This window comes from Fistularia commersonii, chromosome 34 (assembly GCF_037954325.1).
Source record: "Fistularia commersonii isolate RoL2024-O1a breed Wild chromosome 34, RoL_Fcom_v1.0, whole genome shotgun sequence".
NCBI classification, from domain to species: domain Eukaryota; kingdom Metazoa; phylum Chordata; class Actinopteri; order Syngnathiformes; family Fistulariidae; genus Fistularia; species Fistularia commersonii.
Window position 1 is genome coordinate 6,124,287 of NC_141317.1, and position 21,346 is coordinate 6,145,632.

Here is a 21,346-nt window from a genome sequence, read left to right on the forward strand (position 1 = left end):
CTAAGATGAGGCAGATATTCCAACTCAGAGACATGACAAGACTGGCAAAGTCAAAAAGGTCTCTAAGCTAACAGCCAGGACTCCACCCAACACACACACACACACAGACAGCTAACAATGACGAGTGATCCCTTTGAAGATATTACACTCAGTAACTTGGACGCATAACAACTGTAAACTCCCTAAAACACACTCACCAGCTTAAAGGAAAATGATTCGACCTGCTATTGGCAAGCAAAGAATACAAAAACAGCAAGAATGCAAAAAGAAGTTTTTTTAATTTTAAGTGATTAATTTTAAGAAAACAGAGCCAAGAAAGATTTCTAATTGATACAAAAGGCATTTTTAAATACACTATATTGTCTTTTCAAACAATGGCTGATTTCAGATGCATGCAAAGTATTTAAAGTGATGCATCTTAACCCCACAAACACACATTTGTGATGCATTTATAAAAGCAGATGGAATCAGTAAGTATGATCATCAGTTATTCAGTTCCAGAATGATGAGATTGGTGGTAAGAAGGAACAGAGGAAACCACTCCACTTATATACAGAAACAAACACACACACACACACACACACACACACACACACACACACACACACACACACACACACACACACACACACACCCCAGAGCAATTAAGGTTGGTATAGAGCATCAAGGTTTTGTTACTTGTTACAAGCAAGTATTGCAAGAGAGATTACAAGAGATTTTTTTTTGGTTTGAACATTGTGTGCTGCAAAATTGATTTTCTGACGAAAACCAAAAAAGCAAACAACATAATTTGCAATCTAAAATGTATTCAATATACAGCTGAAAACATTCAAGCTCTGAATAATATATCACACATCCTGATTGTTACAATTTTCTAATAAAAAAAAACCCAGTCAGACACAGTTAGTAAAAATGCATTCCAAACCTAATGTCTCATCTCCTGCACAGATTTCATGGTTGGAAAAGATGGATTTTCAAAACAGAAGCATGTAAGTTTCAATATTTCAAAATTTGGAAATTATTAGCTGGATATAGTTAAGGGTAAAAAAAAAAAAAAACTTTTCGTGGTGAGTTGATCTTAATTTGCTACAGTTAAACAGCTTTACAGCCATTTTAATTGTACATAAGTAATTAATTAGTCTTTTCTAAATGGAAATAGACTATCTTCATTATAAGATTCTTGTTTTTTATTAAGTAGCAGAAGAGGTCATTTTTAGGGAAATATTCTTCTAATGAGATTATATGAACATTTCAATAGATCTCTTGAGTTATCAAGCAAATTAAAGTGGTATAAGTGTCTTTGCTGAAGTTAACATACAGCATTTCCAAAAACAAAGTGACAAGGCTTGCAATACAAATCAGCCACAAATAAATCTCAAATATCGCAATTGGTATTGGATTTTTGGTACAAATTCAACCAATAAGATGTAACATTTTAGTGTCCTTGAGAGGAGCGGGCAGTACTGGTAATTTTTTATTTTTTTTTGCCTCATTATATCACGATAAGTAATGGTGAGCCAGTTCCCTGTTGTCAGTCTTCATGTACAGCCAGTGGAATATTTTTTCCCCAATATCAATGTCAAAAAAGGCGATTCAAGTGTTTTTTAATTTCATGGGGGATATACAGTATTTGATGTACAGCATTTCTCTTGATAGCAACAAATATTTTAAACATGCTGTCTTTTCCAAGTCTCTTTTTTCCCAGTTGTTTCATTTAGACAGTCTGTTATGAAGTTCGCAAGTTTGCTTTTAATTGCATTACTTAAACATTGTCAAAGAGCCTTTGATAGACACTGGTTTACGAGAAGCCTTTATACTTGCTTTAAAGTACACACATACACAAACATATGCATAAACAAAATCCCAGCTTCTCGGCATAGAAACATATCCAAATTAAATATCCTCAACAGCAGAATATCATCCAAAAAGTAATAGGTTCACATTTTTCTTTAAAATATACTGGTGATGAATTTTTCACAACTGATTGATCTTTTAAGCCAAATCAAGACAGTACGGTGATTTGACCCTTCTCTTTACAAGGGTGTGGCCACAGCAGTGTTTGAACATGCTGCTTATAATCAGAAAGCACTCATGTGTGTACATGCAAGAAAAGTAGCAGAGACAGTGAGAAATTGGTTGCTAAAGGGGAAAACCGTTTTTCATGTTTTCAATGTAAATTCTTCTCATCCTTGTCTCTCTGAGCTGACAGTGCTGAATGTGGGCAGACACAAACCCTCAGTAGTGTGTGTGGTGCCTCGTGACTGTGGTGCCGTTGATCTTATTCATTTCACTCACTCAATAACTTGCACGGACTTGTGTGCTGCTGTGGTGTTGTCATTGACAAACAGTGATTTGGAAATCCCAAGCTGTGGATTAAAATGTTAGAGGAAGTTTCATCAAGAATTGACCAATGCAACACAATATAATGCAAAAATATTGCGAGAGAAGATGTAACAGCAACTTTTCTGAGGTGCACTCATTTTTTTTCTGTTGCAGAATGTGTCCAATTTTTGCTACTTTTCCAAATCTGATTGTGAACTACCCACCCTGTGGCAGCCAATAAAAGCCAAAATTACCAATAACACTGCTGTATATTTGGCACAGGAGGTAACGTATTGATTTTTGATGGCTAATTCAAAGTCAAAGCACATGAACTGCTGGGAAAAATAAATAAATCACATACCATTGTTCTAGACACCTCAGACAGATGACATTTTGGCATGCTATCTAAACTCATATTCAGGGGTTTCATCAAGATCACCTCCATATGGTGTGGTCTTAATGCCTGTTATAGTGTGATTTGTATGTATAAGGGCTCATTCTATAAAGCACCCTTTGTTAAGCTCTTGTTTTCCTTGAGTTCCATCCAACTCAATCCAAAGTGAAAACTGAAAACCAGTCTGCCAGCATTCTGGCGCAACTGTTGTTTCCACTTTTCTCCTGGGTGTGGTGTATTGAAGGGAGGAGGTAGGAGAAAGTGACTATGAATTCAGAGGGATGCTAATGACAAGCCATTCCTACTAGCCCCTTCTGCCTACCTGTATTTAAGAACTACGCCGGAAGTAGTAACCTTAGTCAAGTATGTGTTTAACTGTCACCTACTTTAAATATTTATAAGTTACCTTTTTCACAATGCTTTGCAAGTTCTTCTCATTCCACAAGCAGTAAAGCAAAAGGGAAGCTGCTTTGCTGCCTTTGGGGAAAGACCTAGAGCAGAAAAGCAGAGAGTGGTTAGGACTAGCACTTACAAGCATATGCTGCTGTGGTTTCATCAGCCTGTTAGGATAATCCTCTTTAGTTCCACAACAGGTAATATGGGATGGCAAGCTCACTGTATAAATAAGATTTATTTATAAGCTTGTGTTAATTTACAACTGGAGTCAATTTGTTTACACAAAGAAAAGTTGCAGTTGTCTGTAAACTAATTAACCTGAAATGGCATTTACTTCAAATATACTGAGGGGATGTTCAAATTGGTCTAAACAAATTGTCCTTAACAATAAAAAAAGAAAAGCAACATATAAATGGAAGTTTTGATTATTTAAATGACAGAAATATAAAGCAAGGCCACAGCGGTCATTAAACATGATCATCAATGTGCATGATATCTGGGACTGGTGCATTTACAGAAATGGTCATTAATCCACACTTTGTTCAATTACACTTCACAATGACAAAGCTTTTCAGATTCTATGTCCCTGTAAATTTAAACTGTCAAATAATTTAAGTATGAAGTTGCCTTCTATCAGCTATCACTCAATGATTCTGGATCAAATAGACAATTGGAAAGAAAAAGATTATGAATTAATTGCTTTGTATTTTTTCTCTGATTGGAAATAGACCTTGGCAGATTCATCTATATCCTCAACTAAACCAGTGAAGTAAAAACAAATTTGTACACCTGCTATCTCATTTGGAAAATAAAAATTATAAATAAAAAGACCTCACCCATTCTCGCTGAGGTCAGCCAGTGATGAGATAATTTCATTATTCATGACCCTCTTTGTGATCTCTGGTTCTGACAACATCAGCCCTCTCATTGTATTGACAGCTGTTGCAATAGTTCCATCACATTTTCCCATCTCCCGGGGGCCAGAGGCGAGAAGCCGCGTGAGCTCAGGCAATATCTGCTTTGCTACAGAGAAAAGGTCAGAGACACTAAAATTCTTGGTCTTAAACTATGTGTATAGCCTTTCAATTCATAAAAAATTAGACCAGCATAATCATGCCATATCTGACTCTCCTCACCAATAGAAGTCTGCAAACTTCTGTTGCGTGACAAGTTTCCCAGCAGGGATACGGCGGTCTTCTGGAGGTTCCGGTTTGGTGACTTTAACAGAGGGGATATGTGCATCATAGCCCCCAACTTTTGCACCAGTATATGACTCATAACAGTGGATCCCTGAAAAAAAAAAGAAATGTTTTCGTAGTGGAAACACACTCCCGATGTACCCATTTTCTGTGCAAAAGTCAATATATCTACCAATGCATATTACAATGTCTAATATAACTCACTCAGTAGTTACCTATGCAAACCCCCTACCTTCTCTTTCTCGTTTATAAACCATGAATCACTGCAGAAAAGAACCCCATTCACTCAAAACCAGTTGGTTCTTCCTCTGGTCGCCTATCTGACACAATCCCTCCTTTTACAGTAAGGGTAATAATAACACTTCTACCCACCAGTCCTTTGCTGGCAGTGAGATTCTGTAGAGCACCACAGCAGGCCTCCTGGGTTGCATTTTTCTGAGATGAGCTTAGCAGGGCCAAATAGGTCTGCATTGCTTTGGGATGACATAACCACTTTATACCTGACGGTGTATTATCAAAGGGTAGTCCTTGATCAACATCAAATGTAAACTGGAAAAAAAAAGCGAGAGAGAGAGAGAGAGAGAGAGAGAGAAGGGAGGTCATCTTTGATGAGAGGTCAACCCCGATTAGACAAAAATGGAGGAATTTGGTGATACCTCTTTTTGGGCTTTGCTGCCCTTGGGGCTGAAGCATCCAACTGGAGAGCTTTTCTTATCTGCAAGCTCACCCCCTTCTGAAGATTTGAAGTCTGCAAAGCACTGTGGGGACTCGTTCTCCAATTGATATGTCAGGTTGTGGAGAATACATGCACAGTTTTCCACCGACTGCAGAGGAGGGTAAGAATGAGAGGACCTTTACGTGGTTTTGTAAAAAACAAAACTTACTTTGGGGAAAATGTAGACATCAGATGCACAAATCCAATATTAGATACCCATAGGCCTTTCTGTCAACAAAACCATGGTGACAACCAGCAGTTCTATAGTACTCCTGCAGTACTGGTAGCTATAATTTTCAGAATGAAGTTATCAGACAGGTGTTTGCTACTTGAGATTTAAAACACAATATAAACAGAGATACTCCAATCTAAGAGTAGGCATCACAAAAGGGCAATGGAAATTTGAAGCAGGTATGGTAAGAAAGCAAAATATTAAATCATGGAATTAACAATGACATCGGCAATTTTGAACAAAATATGCATTTTTGCAGTATTTCAAAAAACAGCATTAGATAAAGTTTTCACAAATGACTGCTGTTCTGCTCAGTCACCACACTAGACATTTCTGGTGATACTTTTTTCTTGTTCAGTTGGAGAAATCGTGTCTGTTTTATACTTCAACAAGTGCACCAAAGTCAGACTTAATGTCTGATGATGATAAAGGAAGGAAAGCTACCAGTTGATCATCAGTGAGAGGATCTGTATCTTGATCATCAATGAGAATATTTTTCATACAAGTATTAGATCAAAAGAGAACTAACATCTTCCCAGCACACCTCTTCATGTGTGAAAGGTTCTGGACTTTAAGAGAAGAATAAAAATCCGGTCGTGATACGGTCTTAAAACGCTATGTCATCACTGTGTAGGACTCTCAGTCACTTCAAGCCGAATATCACTAGGTGAATTATCCACTGTGAAAGTGAAAGGAGGACATTGTGTGCACTTCACTTTCAGCTTCCTTGAACTCACCATGTAATGCCCCCAACATGGGTGAGTAACTTGTTAGGTTATGAGTTGATGGTGTGGCTTCTTTCAGTGTGGGCAGATAGGTGAGAATGTTGCTCTCCACTTGGCTTGAAAGAAATTGCAGCTTTCTCAGGACTCTTCATCAGGCTGTACATGTCATGTACAAACAGCCCATTGTCTTGTCGCTTAGTAGTCAGTGCAGTCGCATCAACAGCAAGTGTATGATCTGCCATGCAGTTGGCATCAGAGAGCCCTTTCTTCTGACAAACCTCAGGAATCTCTGCTTTCATGTCCCATTCTCTTTTAAACATTTAACCCATGCCGAGACATGTGACAATTGTACACTACCACCATGTTCAGTCTCTTTCTCTTCCAAAAATGCAACAAACTTTGATTAAATGCTCTTGCCGGGATGGAAGTTAACTATTTCAGTTACAACATCAATAGCCAGGTATGTTTTTAGCACTGATTTAAACTATATCTACTGATGTCTAATACAATGTAAAAGCACCTATTTCTGGTGTTGGTTCATTTCAAACACCTTGTCTTGCATCACTTCAAGTCTTTTTTTGCTGTCAGATTTGGACAACTGGCCGTTGAAACACCAACCTCTTTGTCCAATTTCATTCCTACTTTGTCCAAACATGCACCTACCTCCATGAACAAGTCACTCCTTGTTCATTTCATTGACTACATGGCTGCCAGTGCTACAGTTATTCAAATATGCTAGTTATCCTTAATACAAGTTGCAAGACTGCATTATTAACATCATAGCTCTCGTCAAAATCCAGGAAAAGAGGACCAAATCTTGTACTGTCTTTTGCAGTTGATTCTAGAGATTTGCTGTAATGTTCTCAATCCTTCTTGTTACCATTCATCTGGAGAGGGTGACTTCTCTCTTTTCAGGACATATCAGAGCTGCAGTTCCCACCAAGCTCACAGCTAGGTGATTTGAGCTACTGTGGTGGGATGGCACGAACCGATCTTGACCTTCTGTGTAGGGGTTTATCACAAAGTGAAATAAGGGAGTGCTGATGTTCTAAGCCAGGGAAGTCAAACTCATTTTGGTCTGGGGGCCACATATGGCCAAATTTGATGTCAAGGGGGCCGAACCAGTAAAATCATTAACTAGAAATAGCAAGTCCAAATATTCCTTTGCTTTAGCGTAAAGGAGGTAAACAGGTAAATTATAAAAATTGTTATAGTAATGAAATGTTCATCTAAAAAATACATGATGAATTAATATTGAAAAATAATATTAAAAAAGAATTGATGAAATTACACCCTAAATATATTGTTGAGGTAAAAGAGAAAATCTTGTCACTGGGAAAATTTGCCACTCTAATTAATTAGAAAATTCATAGATGTTTAAGAGGAGATATAATGTTTACAAGGCTAATGGTGGCCATTCTGGTTAGTAAATCAATCTTTTTAATTTTGCCTGTTTTTTTTGCTATCATTTTGTTTTATAGAAAAAAGAAAAGAAATGATCATTTTATCAATGTCACTAGATGTTTTTTCATCAAAAAATAATTTTGTTTTCAAATTTTGAAGCAAAAAATACATTGCAAAGTTCCTTTTATATTTTCAACTTGCCTGTTTTTTTTTTTAAACCCACTGTATGAAACCCCTAGATGCATGTAAGAAAAAGTGTGTGGGCCACACTAACACAAAGATTTGATTTCAGGCAGGGGGCCACAAAATATTGTTCCGGGGGCCGCAATTGGCCCGCGGGCAGCGAGTCTAAGACCCCTGTTCTAAGCAAATAAAATGTTAAATGTGAAGTGAAATGATTGAAAAAACATTTTTAAATGGAATTGAACAAACCAAGCAAATAATCACCTTTTTGAGGTTGTTAATGAAAAAAATATACATTTTCTTTAATTTAGTCTTGTTTTGTCCGAATAACATCTGTTCATTAATTTCGATTGACTTTTTTGAAATAATGAGAATTTGCAATGGACCAATAAACAAGAAGGTATTAAAAGCAGCAAAGGGGAACCAAATATCAAGGAAAATGAAATATAGTATACTACTAATCAAAAATGAAGACACTATGATCACTGAGGAAAAGAGTTACCTTGTCATCAGGGGTATCCTCTGCCACACAGGACTGAATGTAACTCATGATGGAGTCAATAAGGTCAGGGCAATGTCTCATTGCTTGTCTCTCCTTCAGTGAGGCACAGCTTAGGTTCCTAAACATATTTCAGTTTTTAATTTCAATCCAGAAGGAAACTTGACTGATATTTAATAGAACTACTCAAAGCAAAGTAAGTATATGCAATTAATCAGAATTTATTCCACTTTTTTTCCACAATCTATTATCAGTTTTATTCCACTTTTCCAGTATTATCCATCTTTTGCAGTACCAGAAATCTAGTGAAATTTACACAAGACACTGTTAAAATGTCATCTTGGCAATAAAACATTGAGGTCATAAATCATCTAAATTGCTGAGGACTTCATTACGTTTCTTTTCAAACCACCTGGCATTGGTATCAGTGAAAAATTCACAATAAATGTCACAGTAAACAATTCCATATCATCTATGTTAGGTTACATGAAGCTATAACATGACATTCATGTAAAGAAGCCTTAAAAAGCCTGACAAAAAAAAATCAAGGATACATGTTATACTGCAAATATGCTAACTGCAAGCAATGAGAGTGTTATTCTTACCGCAAGCAACCTGTAGTGTTGTAGAAGACATCTGGATGGATATTGTTGTTGATGGTGTTTTCAGACCAACTGGTAAAAGGCACCACCACATTCTCAGTCAGGGCAGGCAAAGCTGCAACTATAAGTTCTCCCTTAAGCTCATCGGCAGAGGACAAGTTCCATAGCAGGCCTAAAATTCCCAAGGACAAGTCAATTTAAAAACAAGTGAGTATCTTCTTTCATCACCTTAATAAATTCCTTAAAATCAAATCATGTTTGCAAGTGTAATCTGTCTTTCCCGCCAGCCAAAAATGCTGTTCTACATCAAATTCTACAATGCTTTTGACATAGACAAAGCACAACCACTAGACTTCTTCTGTCCTACCTGTAATTTGCTTCTGGGTTTCAGTAGAATCAGTCTCCTTTAGTAACTGTAGGGCCTTTGCAATTCCTTCACAGTTCTGAACCTCCAGCTTGTTGGTCTGATCTTTGAACACAAGGTTCCTCAAGGCTCCGGCGGCAGTCTGTGCCACAGAGGGGCTGGAGCTACGCAACAGAGTTACAAGAGCAGGGATAGCCCCTAGTTGGAAGGCCTGTTACAAGGACATAGAAGAATCAGGAAAAGAAAATGAGACTTAAAAGGTGTGGCAATGACATCCAGCTGTCAAAGGCAGTGAAAATTCTCCTCCCCTTTCCCTCAAGGCATATAAAGTTTCGGCAGTCATTTGTATCATAACCACTACACAATCGTTCTCAGCATGGTGGTTCGGGTGTGTATGTTTCGAAGATGTGTCTGTGATTTTACATGTGACAATATGGCAATTGCTGATAACTGATAACTAATAACTAAAAGCCACATTTGTCTATTGGCAATAATATTTTCTTGCTTGATTATTGGAAAGTTCAGTGATAATTCCAAAAATTAGTAAAAAGTGTAAACCTACATTCCATGCGTAAAAGGCGAATCTACCGTAACCGAAATAACAATCATAAAAAATTAGAGTAAATGACAAGAATATTGACTGCATTAAAGTTTTTGTTGCCGAACAATGATATCTTTGTAGCTTTATAAAATATTGTTGTGCGAGTTATCTGACCTCCTGTTTGGTATGCTCTTCTTTGAAGGTTATGTGCTGAATGAAAGTGGCTCCACACTGCTGAAAACTCTCCTCAGGATGAGACAGGAATTCTACAGCCTCTTTTAGGGTCAAGTCCTGTGTAGTCATCGAATTGTTCACCCTACATCAATTGGCAAAGAAGTGTAAGACGTTGTTAAAAAAAGAAATTTGGTCACCTTAAAATCAAAAAGGGGCACTTACACTGATTTCTGTTGTATCTTTGATGTTTTGACTGGATCTACATTGTCAGAGATGAACTGGGAAGATGGTGGCTGCATTAGGCGTGTTTGGCTTCCTGCGGCCAGGGAGCCATTGGTCATTGAATGGGTGCTCTGTCTATGTGACTGAGACTGAAGAGTCTGCTGACCCTGGGCTGTCTGCCCCTTGACGCTCTGAAAAAGAGGAATTTTCCAATCTGATACTATAATTTAAGAGTTTTAAATTGTTGTTAAATTGTTATCTGAAAATCTTGGGAACCACTGAAATTCATCTTATAACTGATACCATAACAGTTGCATGAATCAAGTCAGGATCACTTAGACTAGGTTTCAGCCCATTGGAGTTTTGAGTCCAGTTAGCAGATTTGGTGTGTTGCTCCCATGAGCTCAAACTGACGATCTGTTTTCTTCCAAGGGTTTTAGCAGATTGAGACCTACTCCTGTCAAATACCTGAAAAAGAAAAATGTATCAGTCTCATTCCCACAAGCAGAAGCCTGTTGGGCTTGGAAAAAAAAGTAAAAATGTTACAGGAGAAGCTGCCCTGCATAACATGGTCTCATTTGAAGAATGAGGCATACTGATTAAAATAAGATAATTAGAAAAAAATAGAGAGAGTTGAAAGTTATCCTGGCTTTGAGTTATGAAAACGCACAATAAAAAAAAACAAAGCCATTGCACATGAACTTTCGAAGTGGCCGTTGAGGGTCCCCCCAGGCACGGATATAAAAGAAGAGGGGAATAAACAGCAACTCCCACTATCAAACATTGCCATATCAAGGATTTTTTTCAATTCTGATCGGCTTTCTTTGAGAAAAAAAACAAACACTGAATTTGCACTGTGTTGACTCTTGTTACCCATTATTCATACATTTCTTCAATTACTAACATGCACATATTGTATATCACACATGGTGAGGCATGACAACAAGTACTCCACTAGAATTACTGCATTGCCCGAAAACTTCTTCGATTCAACAATCCACTTCACAACGTAAGTATAACACCCAGTTTCCACAAAAACAGTTAAACTCAGATGGAAGAATTTACCCTCACTCAAAGCCAGCAAGTCTAACCTTTTCCTTTTTTCCTCAGTGCATGTTGAGATCACCATACAGCAGTCACACAAACCTACGTAACTTGATACTAGCCACTGGACAGTCAGATAGGTTTTGTGAAAAACTGCTGGTGCAACTGAGCAGTTCTTCACAGAGGCTCTTTGTGTGCATCGTTTGGACAGAGCACACATTAAGACGTCTATTCGCAATTTTATGGGCAGTTAACTAGTCAGATACAAAAAAACCTGAAATACTGATGTGGATTTGGGGATTATTTTAAGACACATTAACTTGGTTCGAACACTTGAATGCGTTTCTTAAAATTACATTATGTTCTTTGTCTTTCTTTTCCCAATTTCTCCACCCATGCCCAAACCAGACTGGTTGCTCGGTTACCAGCAGTGTTTCACCTCTGTCACTAAACAACAGAAGCGTGCTACAGCAGAGATCTGTCAACAAGACATTTGATGAGGACCAAGAGCACGTTTACTTTTAAATAAATGCATATGCTTCTCATGTTGGCATTTTCCTCCAGCAAGAGTCCTACCAAAGAGTTCAGGAAAAGTCCATGCAAACAAATAGAAAATAGAAATTTTTAAATTTACATATCTATTTTTGACTGTACATCGTAATGCACACGGATAGTATGCACTTACTTTGGACTATATTTTCATTACGTATGTAATGGAGCAGGGACGAGGCAAACTGAGTAATACTGCAGTAAACATGACCAAGGATCACATATTAAATTAACGTGTCTGGATTGTCTGCAATCTGCAAGTATCAGATCTGCCAAATAGAAACATTTGAGTTTACATTTGCTTGGGTGTCTTGCTGCTTGCTCGACATGGTGCTGCTGTTTGATAGACTGACAAGTTGTTGAAAATCCTGTAAAGCATTACCAAACATAAATCTACTTATATAGTTCTGAATAAGGCATAATAGAGATGATAAAAAGTTGTAAAGGGATGTTGTATAAAAAATACTGTATGCACATTTTTGTGAAAATTGGTCAAATAAAAAGATAATGAACAGAAAAATTTCACTGTAAAGCTATATTTAACCTTAAGTTTAACCTTGTTACACAAAAAGAAATTAAACATTTGGTTTTTCCTATATTCTCCCATTGAATTTCATGTTACACATCATTACATATGTACACAAAAGAAAAAACAACCTTTGATGGGAAGGACACAACACTTTCTCTGACTAAAATAATTCAGCCCATGTAGTTTGATGTAGGCCAACTTTTGTTTTTGCAAAATTCAAGTGAAGCACAAAATATTCAAACATGGTCTTGTCATTGCTATTCTCGTCAAGGTGGTTGTAGCAAGATCCAAGTTATGGGGAAGTCTGAGAAAATAAATAAAACTAGGGTGGTATCTAAAATTTTACTCGCAGGGAGCATTTCAAAAATTGCAATGTTTCAAATATTACTTAATATTTGATAACTGTTGTGTTAAAGTCAAATCCCCTAAAGCCATCAAATCATTCAGTGGCAGCACAGTATCACCTGGATTCTCTGACCAATGTAATCCTAGGCATCACTCAATTCAGGGTAATTTGTTGCTGATTTTTAGCTTATTTCCTCATTTTGTGGGTAATTCAAAAATATCTCTATACATGTTAGGTCATTTCATGCACGTTATTAGGTAATTTTTTGCATCAACCATATATGAAATTCTGGGGCTTTACAGTATCATGATGTTGATATATTTGGCCAATGGAGGCCAAGATGTGACCCCCAGTGAGGACACATCTTCACACTCCCTAGACATTCCTCAGAATAATGTGAGGATGTCACATCAAATAAATAACCATGAACAAGTTTATACACACCCTTTACACCTGTGGAATTGTCCCATGGTGCAAATGAGCTGAACTCATGACTCAAAATAACACCCTAATTGAGAATGTCACTCAAAAGCAGAATTGATCCACTTTGAACATTCCAAATTATACTATATGTATTACTTTTCTTAAATTTTTGTGCCAAAAAAGAAACCTCATGAAGTATAATTTCGACAAACCCAATACAGGCGAAAATGTTGCAGCGAGGAAAGTCTTGTATGTGTGGGTAAATAAGTTTCAAAAGTTATTTCGCAATAATTAATGGGTCTTATGAACATGAGTTAAACTACATCATATAATCATGGTAGATTATTTTCCACAAGAGACTGTAATTAGTCACCAAGTGAGACGGCCCTCCCATTTAGCAGCATTCCTTTCAAATCCCACAGTCCACTTCGAAGTCTTGTTAATGCATCCAACTGTGCTGTTGAAAATCAAAATTAGACAGCTGTTCACCCAACAGTAATGTTCATGTGAATGTTGAGTAATCATAAAATTAAACATTCAACATATTTACCAATGAAAAAAGAGGTCTTTATGCTCTGCATATGTTGTTGACTTTAAATTGATGCCTGGTTGTTAAAACCTTATTCTGGTTTTAACCAGACCCTCTTTGACTAAATTGTCAACTGACAACTATGGAGTCCTTGGTAACCTGAAGCTATACCTTGTCAAGAAATCACTGTGATTAGTCATCTTGTTTTCAGCCTACACCTCTTGTTCAAATCACTTACACTGGATACACCACTGCATATTAGGAGGTGCAGGACAAGCTGGTGTATTTATATATAAATCCCTTTGATTTCATATTATTGTTTGGGAACATTGTGAAGTTGAAATGTGTATTTTATGATTCTGACGGATTTGGGCAATTGATTCCGTTGGTTAGTAATCATTGTGCTAAGATAACTAACAGGTGTTGGATGTCTGGAAACAGAGTGATGAGACATGTTTTGCTACTCATGTTTTATTCTCTTTGAAATCTATAATAAGAGGTCTAATATGAATTACCAAACACATGTATCTGAAGTAACATATTCAAGGCATGATGAATGCCTTGAGTGTGCATGCCTCATTCTGCACCATAAAAGTGACAACCTGTAAATCAACCGAAGCTGCTGTTGCACGAGGGAGAATATTACCGATTTGTTGTAGCTAGGTGTGTATATGGAGCTGCTGCGAAAGGTACCAGTTGCTTTTGATGGAAGAAACTTGAATTTACCAAATTCAGCAGAGGTTCCCAAAGCCTTTAAGGTGGGGCCTGTTAACAAAAGAAACAAATGTGAAATTAAAACAGACCCAAGTATTTTAACCCCAAAATATTATTACTAGGCAATTAGGCAAACAATGATAAACATGTTGTTTGTTTATCAATGGAGTTAAAGGAGTATTTGAAAGTATGCCAGGCCTCTAGCAAGTCTCCCGATAGTGCTGTCAAATATCAGGGCATTATTGAAATATTGTTGATCACCAATTTCGAACAAATTCTTAACGATTCAGCCAAAAGATGTGTTTTGTACCTGCTTAAATAGTGATAGATGGTGCTCACCAGGCTAACCTGAATCCAAAAATAGTTTTTCTTTTTTATATACAAACCAATATGGCACATCATATTACAGGAAATCATTTTTCCATTCCTCCATTTTGACTTCATTTGACAATGAGATTTGTTTTGGATGAGTGTGTCAACGGTTTATTTTCTACTGGATCTGAGCAGACATTTTGAGGTATGCTTCATTAAGTCTTCAAAAATGTTACTCCTGCAAACATCTGAGCTTGAAAATATAGGACAACATTTCTAGCCCTGTTATTCATGTAAAGAAACATTTTCAGGTTTTAAATTAGACTGGTATTCAAATCACAAATGAATAAAATAACTGATTTTAAATTGTCGATAATATGTTTGTCATTTTATTTGTTACTTTCTTTATTTCATCCTCAATCATCAATTGTGTAATTCATTTTAAATGAGGTTTAGGCAATTTCATTAATTCCAGTTCACATATATTGCAGTTGTAAAAATTTAACTTGCATTAAGTTATCAGTGTAATCTGAATGTAATTATTATTTACACAAAGCCAGCCTGATTCATTGACCTTTCTTGCATAGAATGATTAAAATGGTCCATTGACTTAAGAATGTCAAATATAAGACAGACTTCACCATTATAGGATTAAGATTGTCAAAACAATGACACAATCTATGCAGGTCCTTTGTGAATCCAGTGCTGCTGGAAATGAAAATCAAACCATTCAGGGTTAATTTTTTTAACTGAAGAATTCACAGCATCATCATAGAAATACCAGCCATTTACATTCCGCTGTTCAGGATTTTACATCACATCAACAGCAGTGAATATCTTTGTAATGGTTGACTAAATGTGATACATCTAGAAAAGTTCAACGGCAGATAGCAATGTCTGCATAAATCCACAATGGAAAAAAACAAACAATACATAGTATTAAAACCTTCTTTAACAGAAAGACTTTGGAAGAATAAATACTTTTTGACAATTTTCAATTAAACAAAAATTAAATCATTTCACCATTTGTTATCATTAACTAATCCAAAAAGAGTTACTCTCCATTGAAATGATCTTCATGTAAATATTTAATGGTCAATATCACAAAATGAGCCATAACTTTGAAAAACATGAATTTTGAGCGTTTTGGGGGGTATTTTTGTTTTTAACTAGTTCTTTTGACTATATTCTATTTAAAAAATACTAAATCCCAGAATCAAGCTCTTCGTGTTTTATTATTCTTTAAATGGTCATGACAATATTAAAGATGGGTTGTTGTTTTTTTCTTCATTTTCATAACAGTAAGAGGGCTCATTTCACTGCATTTTTTGGACAAACCAAACACAGCCGCGGGACTGGATCCAGTCTAGTTAGACGTTTTTTTTAGTGGTTGGAGAGAGAGAGAAACCGAAATTCACATTTAATTACTTGTTTATTTCTTATATTTGTTCCTTCTCAGTTTTGACCTGCTAGGACAAGAAAGCTAACGACCGGGTCACCGCCGTTTAACTCCCGGGATTAATCCGCGCGTAATGTCGAAACATAACGCTGTGTATTAAAAATCTCGGAGGAAATAAGTTTGACTAGAACTTAAATTGGTTATCACTACTTATTATTAGAGTGAGGGGGGGGGGTGAGAATTACACTTATTTAATACTTAAAATGTCCTTACTTGTGGGTGAGTCGGCTGTCACGGGTTTGGGTTTTCTCTTGATTGAGTGCACCTGGTCGAGCACTCGCTGCTTCCCCATTCGCAGCTTGTTGTCGGAGGGCAGAGCGAGCGACGTGTCCTCCGCGCTCCCGGGGATCATCGAGGACTTCAGCGGCTCCGAGACCATCATCTTCCCGCTAGGCGTCCCTGCTGTTGCACCGTCGGACCCGAGTGAAAGGTGGAGTTCTTTAAAGAGCAGTTGTTGTTTTGTTTTTTTTTGTTTTGTTTTTTTTTAAAGGAGGGTGTAAAAAAAAAGTTATCCCAACGAATTAAGCAGTTTTGCCAAGTAAATTGAAAGACTTAAATAAGTAAAAGTGGGGGGAAAAAAACTCGCCACCGAAGACTAGGGAACTCCACCCTCTGACCAACCGCGCCCTTAGAGTTCACACGCAGGTGTTGTTCGACGGGCGGAGCCGAAGCGGTGAACGGAGGGGATTCACACGCTTCGTAAGTGCAGGAGGAGGGCCGATCCGCCTGCTTGAAACACCGCCAACTTCTTTCAGATCGGGGGTGGAAGTAAGAAGAAGTATTCCAGGGGCTTATGACAATAGGGCCGGACATGATTTTTTCCACGGGGCCCGAATTTCCCGGCAGGGTCTCTGCCTGCAGGCATGTCGTGTTTCACCCCGACGCAGTTCAAGAGCCGCACGGTAAAATACGCCTTAGGGTCAGGGCACAACCGACACACTTGTTTTCATTTACAAGGATATGCGAGGCTTAAGTTTACTTATCAGGAGCGAGGCCTTGTTACTGTGACAGCAGGTCAAAGAAAGTGCATCGGGGTCATACTGTGTTTGGCCTCTGGTTAAATGATTACTTAATTTAGTCGAAGTGCTCTTGAACACTTCACAGCAAGAGCCCTGAGACTGACAAGTTTTAAGACAAGGTTGAATGTATGTCAGTGACCAGCTGTCAAGTCACCTTGAAACAACTCGAGAGACTGACGCCACATGCATCCAATATATGCGGAGGAGAAATCTCACATAATCACTACAAGCATTGCTTTAATTGTTAATCCAAACATGGTAATGTCAAGGTCCAAATACCAAGAAGTTAAAATTTCAAACGGCAGTTGCAAAGTCATCATTATGGGTTGCGCCTTTTCATCAGTTGTGAGGCGTCATTAGGATTGTCCCAATATTCTTCAACGGTACGACAGTGAAAACATTCAGATAAATTATGTTTTTATACCGCTTGAAAAATGGAAAATAGGATCTTAGGAAATTTTTTTACTTAGATTCACAGACGACAAATTCATGCTTCTTGATACACAAAACAACATTCAAAATCTGCCCTCTCCCTCAGATAATAGCACCACTGCGTCTGTCCTCTATTTTTCAATCGATGTCACGGCAATCCTTTCCTGGTGGATACATTTCCAAGATAATGGCATTGGATTTGTATGAATTGTTATCAGCTTTTGTGGACTGTCTCTGTCTGCTGTAAAGTCAACTGACTTAAGTACATAATTGCTGTGGGAAAAAAAAAAAAAAACAGGTTGATCTTCCTGCCCGACAGCATCCTCAACAGCTTGCCGTGCATCTCCTGAGTTCAAGACTTTGTGTAGAGAGTGAGATGAAAGGTGTGACTTGGATGGGTTGACAACCATCATTGGAAAAGCCAAGCCAAGCCCAGTCCTGTACCTTTACAAGTGTTATTTTTAACTATAGAGATGTGGGACTTCCAGCACTTAGTGGTTTGCATTGGCGCTCCTTTTGACTCAGGACTTCCGTGTGGAGTTGGTACGTTCTTGTGTTGGTATGGGTTCCCTATGGTTTTACCTGGCTTCCTCTTACAGACCAAAAGTATGAAAGTCATCAATTGACAGTGAGAAAATTCTATGAAGGTGTCAATAGAAAACTTTTTCTTCTTTGTTAATAAATATGACAAACCATTCTGAATTAAGGTTGTGAAAAAATATGACAAACCATTGTGAATTAAGGTTGTGAAGTCATTGAACTGATTATGAATCTTGGTAAAAATTAGATTTCCGTTTGGGGTTCAGGTCCTGTGGCTACTTCAAATGGAATTCAGTATTAAGTTTAGTTTCCATCAGAAAAAAAGTTTGAGATCATATTTGTTTATTGTTTTGACCACTATAGGGTTTGTCCATCTATAAAAAAAAACAGTGTGCACTGTTTTCCCAAACAATATCTTTTTTTTCTACTCTCTCTCAGAAGTGCATCTGCATGAATTTTACCAACGTAGAAACTAGTGTTATGCATTCTTGAATTAGACCTTTACTCAGTTTCTAAGGGCTTATGTTTACACTGTTGTGGTTTATTAAACGTTGGCAACATTTGGGTGGCGGTGCTGGGAAAAGTCACAGCATGAATAAGTTTAAGTGGAAAGTGAGTGGTAAGGGCCTACTTAAGAAAAATTGAGAGGGACAGCCAGGCATGGATAAAAAGGAAAAAAAATCACAAAGCAAGTATTTGCTTGCCAACCAATGGTTTTGAAAAGGTTTCTGTGGAGTCTATGGAGGTTCCCAATCATCCAGGTCATAGTTAATCAAATTGAAATCTAATCATGAAATGAAGTAGCCTCTCATATGAGAGGTTTGTTTAGAAGTTTATTAGGACAGTGTACAAATACATTAAGCATATTTGTACCAGAGATATTTGTACCAGATTATAGCTCATAGCTATATAGGTGAAACATCTTGTTGGGAAGGAATTGAGTCCAGTTGCCATGTGGAGATTTTGACAAGGATTAATCACACAAGATCCTCCCTTTCAACACAAGCAAATAGATTTGTTTTAAAATGAAAACCACATTATTGTGGTGTAGGGTGAGCAAGCAGCAGGAGGACATCCATAAAAAACTGAGAGGAAAATCATTACTTTTTAATGACATACTCTCTCTTTTTTATTTACTTAAATGGTGACTAAGTCTGAAGCTTTTTTTTTCTAAATAACTCAATGGCACCATGTCTTAAAATTTGTGAAGTGTAAAACATCTGTAAGAAACAATAGAATGGCCAACTGTGTTTTTGCAGTCTATGGTGCTTAACTGCGGTGATTTTCACAGAGACACAGTGTGCCTTATACAATCCAGTCTAAATTAACAAGAAGAGATCCTCATCCTGATTGAAAATACTATACAGGAAAAAAAAAATTAAAACGTTTCCAGACAGAAAACAGTAGCAAACCTGCATCAATAGTTCTGGCAGGCATTTTTACATGTCCTCAGTTGCACAAACAGCATTTTAAGAAATATGGTAATTGGACTATTTTCTTTCTGGATTTAGGGAAATGTGAATATTCTAATGACCACCGTGTTTGTTTTTCATTTGTACGTTTAGGCCTAAAAAGCAAATTTGTTAGTCTTGCTGAACTTTATACATAAAGAAAGCCTTTATTTATATGGTAATGCACATTTAATGTAATGCCCTATGGGCTTACGAGGTCTAATGAATGCAGCACTCCAGGAAATAATTGAAATATATGGGAAAGGAGGGATTAAACAATATGCTATATAGTCCTTTGAATTATTTTGAGCCATACAAAATATTTTGTCTATGAGAACAGGGAAGTCTTTTTTTCAAGAGCAAATCCATATCATAGTTGGTAATATGACAGAGACCAAAACAGAGAGGACAATTGTTTTTCATCATCTCCCAGATCACATTCTTGGAGGTTTTAGAGAGGCACTACGTGGGTTAATAAATACATTTCCTTGTTTTTATTTTACAGATTTTCTTCAGACTATTTGCATTTGTGGCATCAAAGAGTTGACAGAAAAATTGCTTGAGAAAATGGGCCTTGTGGGCCCAATGGCTGACACAGTAATGCAGTTCAGTCAGGCATCTCACTTATGAAGTTCCTAAGATGACGGGCAAATTAATTTAGATTCCTACGCTTCAATACGCCTTATTTACGACTAGAACGGTCAAAAAAATGTTTGAGCTTTTTTGAGTGACACCAATTGTCGAAAAAAACCATTACTTGTGCTCGGAATAAATATCAGCTTTTTAGACCACTTTTATGAATTTCGAAAGCCCTTACAAATATTTCCTTTTACAAAAGTATAACCACCAAGTACAAATTTGTTTAGATGATGCATTTTGGGAGACATATTCATACAATACATAATTATTGTTGAAATCATTCTAGGTTTAATGTGGATACCTTTATTTGCCTGATATAGAAATATATCAGGCAATATATATAGAAATATAGAAATTTTCATTTTGGCCCCCTCCTTATATATACCTGCATGTAAAGAGTGACATTTATACATTTTTGCAAGGAGTACCTGCCTGTTTTGATATTCATTATAGAATGCAATTCTGAATAAAATCAAAAATGGTGAGAACCTTCAACAGGGGGAATATTAAGTTATATTTATTACTTTCAATGCTTACCCGTTTACCTGTTGTCTTTTGAGTGATCTATACCTTTTCATACCCAAGACAGCATGCTGATGTTTAGACACATTTCTGACATACTGATACTCTGAAACGAACATGTTTATGTTGATAAATATCGACCTTTAACCTTACAAATGACCTATTTCTCTCACAGCAGTACATACAGTAAAGTGCAAAGGCCAGAAAAAAAACTTTGAAATAGTATTTCTGACAATTTGCCACATGGTTATCAGTTCAATAGATCCCAAATCTCTGCTTCATCTGACCCTCTCTCACAGAGTGCATTAAAATGTCTCATATCTTACATATAGTAATTAAAACCTAGGTGAAGATCCCTACCATTGTGCAAACAAAAACTGATACATTATGAATTCATTTTAAGAAAAAGGTTTATTTGATATTTGGTTTGTGTCTGATTTTAATAGTATTCTAGTGTTAAAAAAAACAAAACAGTGTGACACACGGCAGCCTCATCTAACACGTGTCTTGTGCAAACAAGACTTGAGGTTGTGTAAGACGGCCTTTACATGTGTGAACAAGGAACAGGTTGAGCAAAGACAGGGACATCTTAACTCCGGGGTTGGTGAAACCAGAATTTGAATTCTAAGAGTGCCACCTAGCAGTGAGAAGGAGTATTGTCATTTCTGTGTCATGGTGTCCCATGAAAATGCTGATTTATGGAGGCACAAAACTGTAAAACTTAAGTCAATGGATATCACCATAGTTAAGATAAATACATTGCATATTAAGGTTATATGACTTGAGTAGTTAATAAATGACAACCAACATAATTGTTTAGAGCATAGATGGAATTTCTCATTTAAGAGAGTATAACAACATACAAA

At 37.0% G+C, this 21,346-nt stretch overlaps 1 protein-coding gene across 1 annotated transcript; it reads right to left on the minus strand.

The window, feature by feature from the left end:
• Positions 1–359: 359 nt before the first annotated feature.
• pkp1a (plakophilin 1a) lies at positions 360–16,361 on the minus strand. The gene is made up of 14 exons (XM_086141710.1): positions 16,091–16,361; positions 14,039–14,157; positions 10,276–10,440; positions 9,973–10,163; positions 9,751–9,892; positions 9,039–9,246; positions 8,675–8,843; positions 8,073–8,190; positions 4,968–5,135; positions 4,684–4,860; positions 4,249–4,402; positions 3,949–4,135; positions 3,123–3,207; positions 360–2,366 (listed from the first exon to the last, which is right to left on the minus strand). Exons 1-14 carry the CDS (start codon positions 16,257–16,259, stop codon positions 2,292–2,294), a joined length of 2,127 nt encoding a protein of 708 aa, XP_085997836.1. The 5' UTR covers positions 16,260–16,361; the 3' UTR covers positions 360–2,291.
• Positions 16,362–21,346: the final 4,985 nt, after the last annotated feature.

Coding starts and splice junctions, on each gene's coding strand:
- pkp1a (XM_086141710.1), bottom strand. CDS start 16,259: ATGATGGTCTCGGAGCCGCTGAAGTCCTCGATGATCCCCGGGAGCGCG. Junction 9,247..9,750: donor AAGAGCATACCAAACAGGAG/GTCAGATAACTC, acceptor TCCTTGTAACAG/GCCTTCCAACTAGGGGCTAT. Junction 4,861..4,967: donor GCAGCAAAGCCCAAAAAGAG/GTATCACCAAAT, acceptor TTTTTTTTCCAG/TTTACATTTGATGTTGATCA.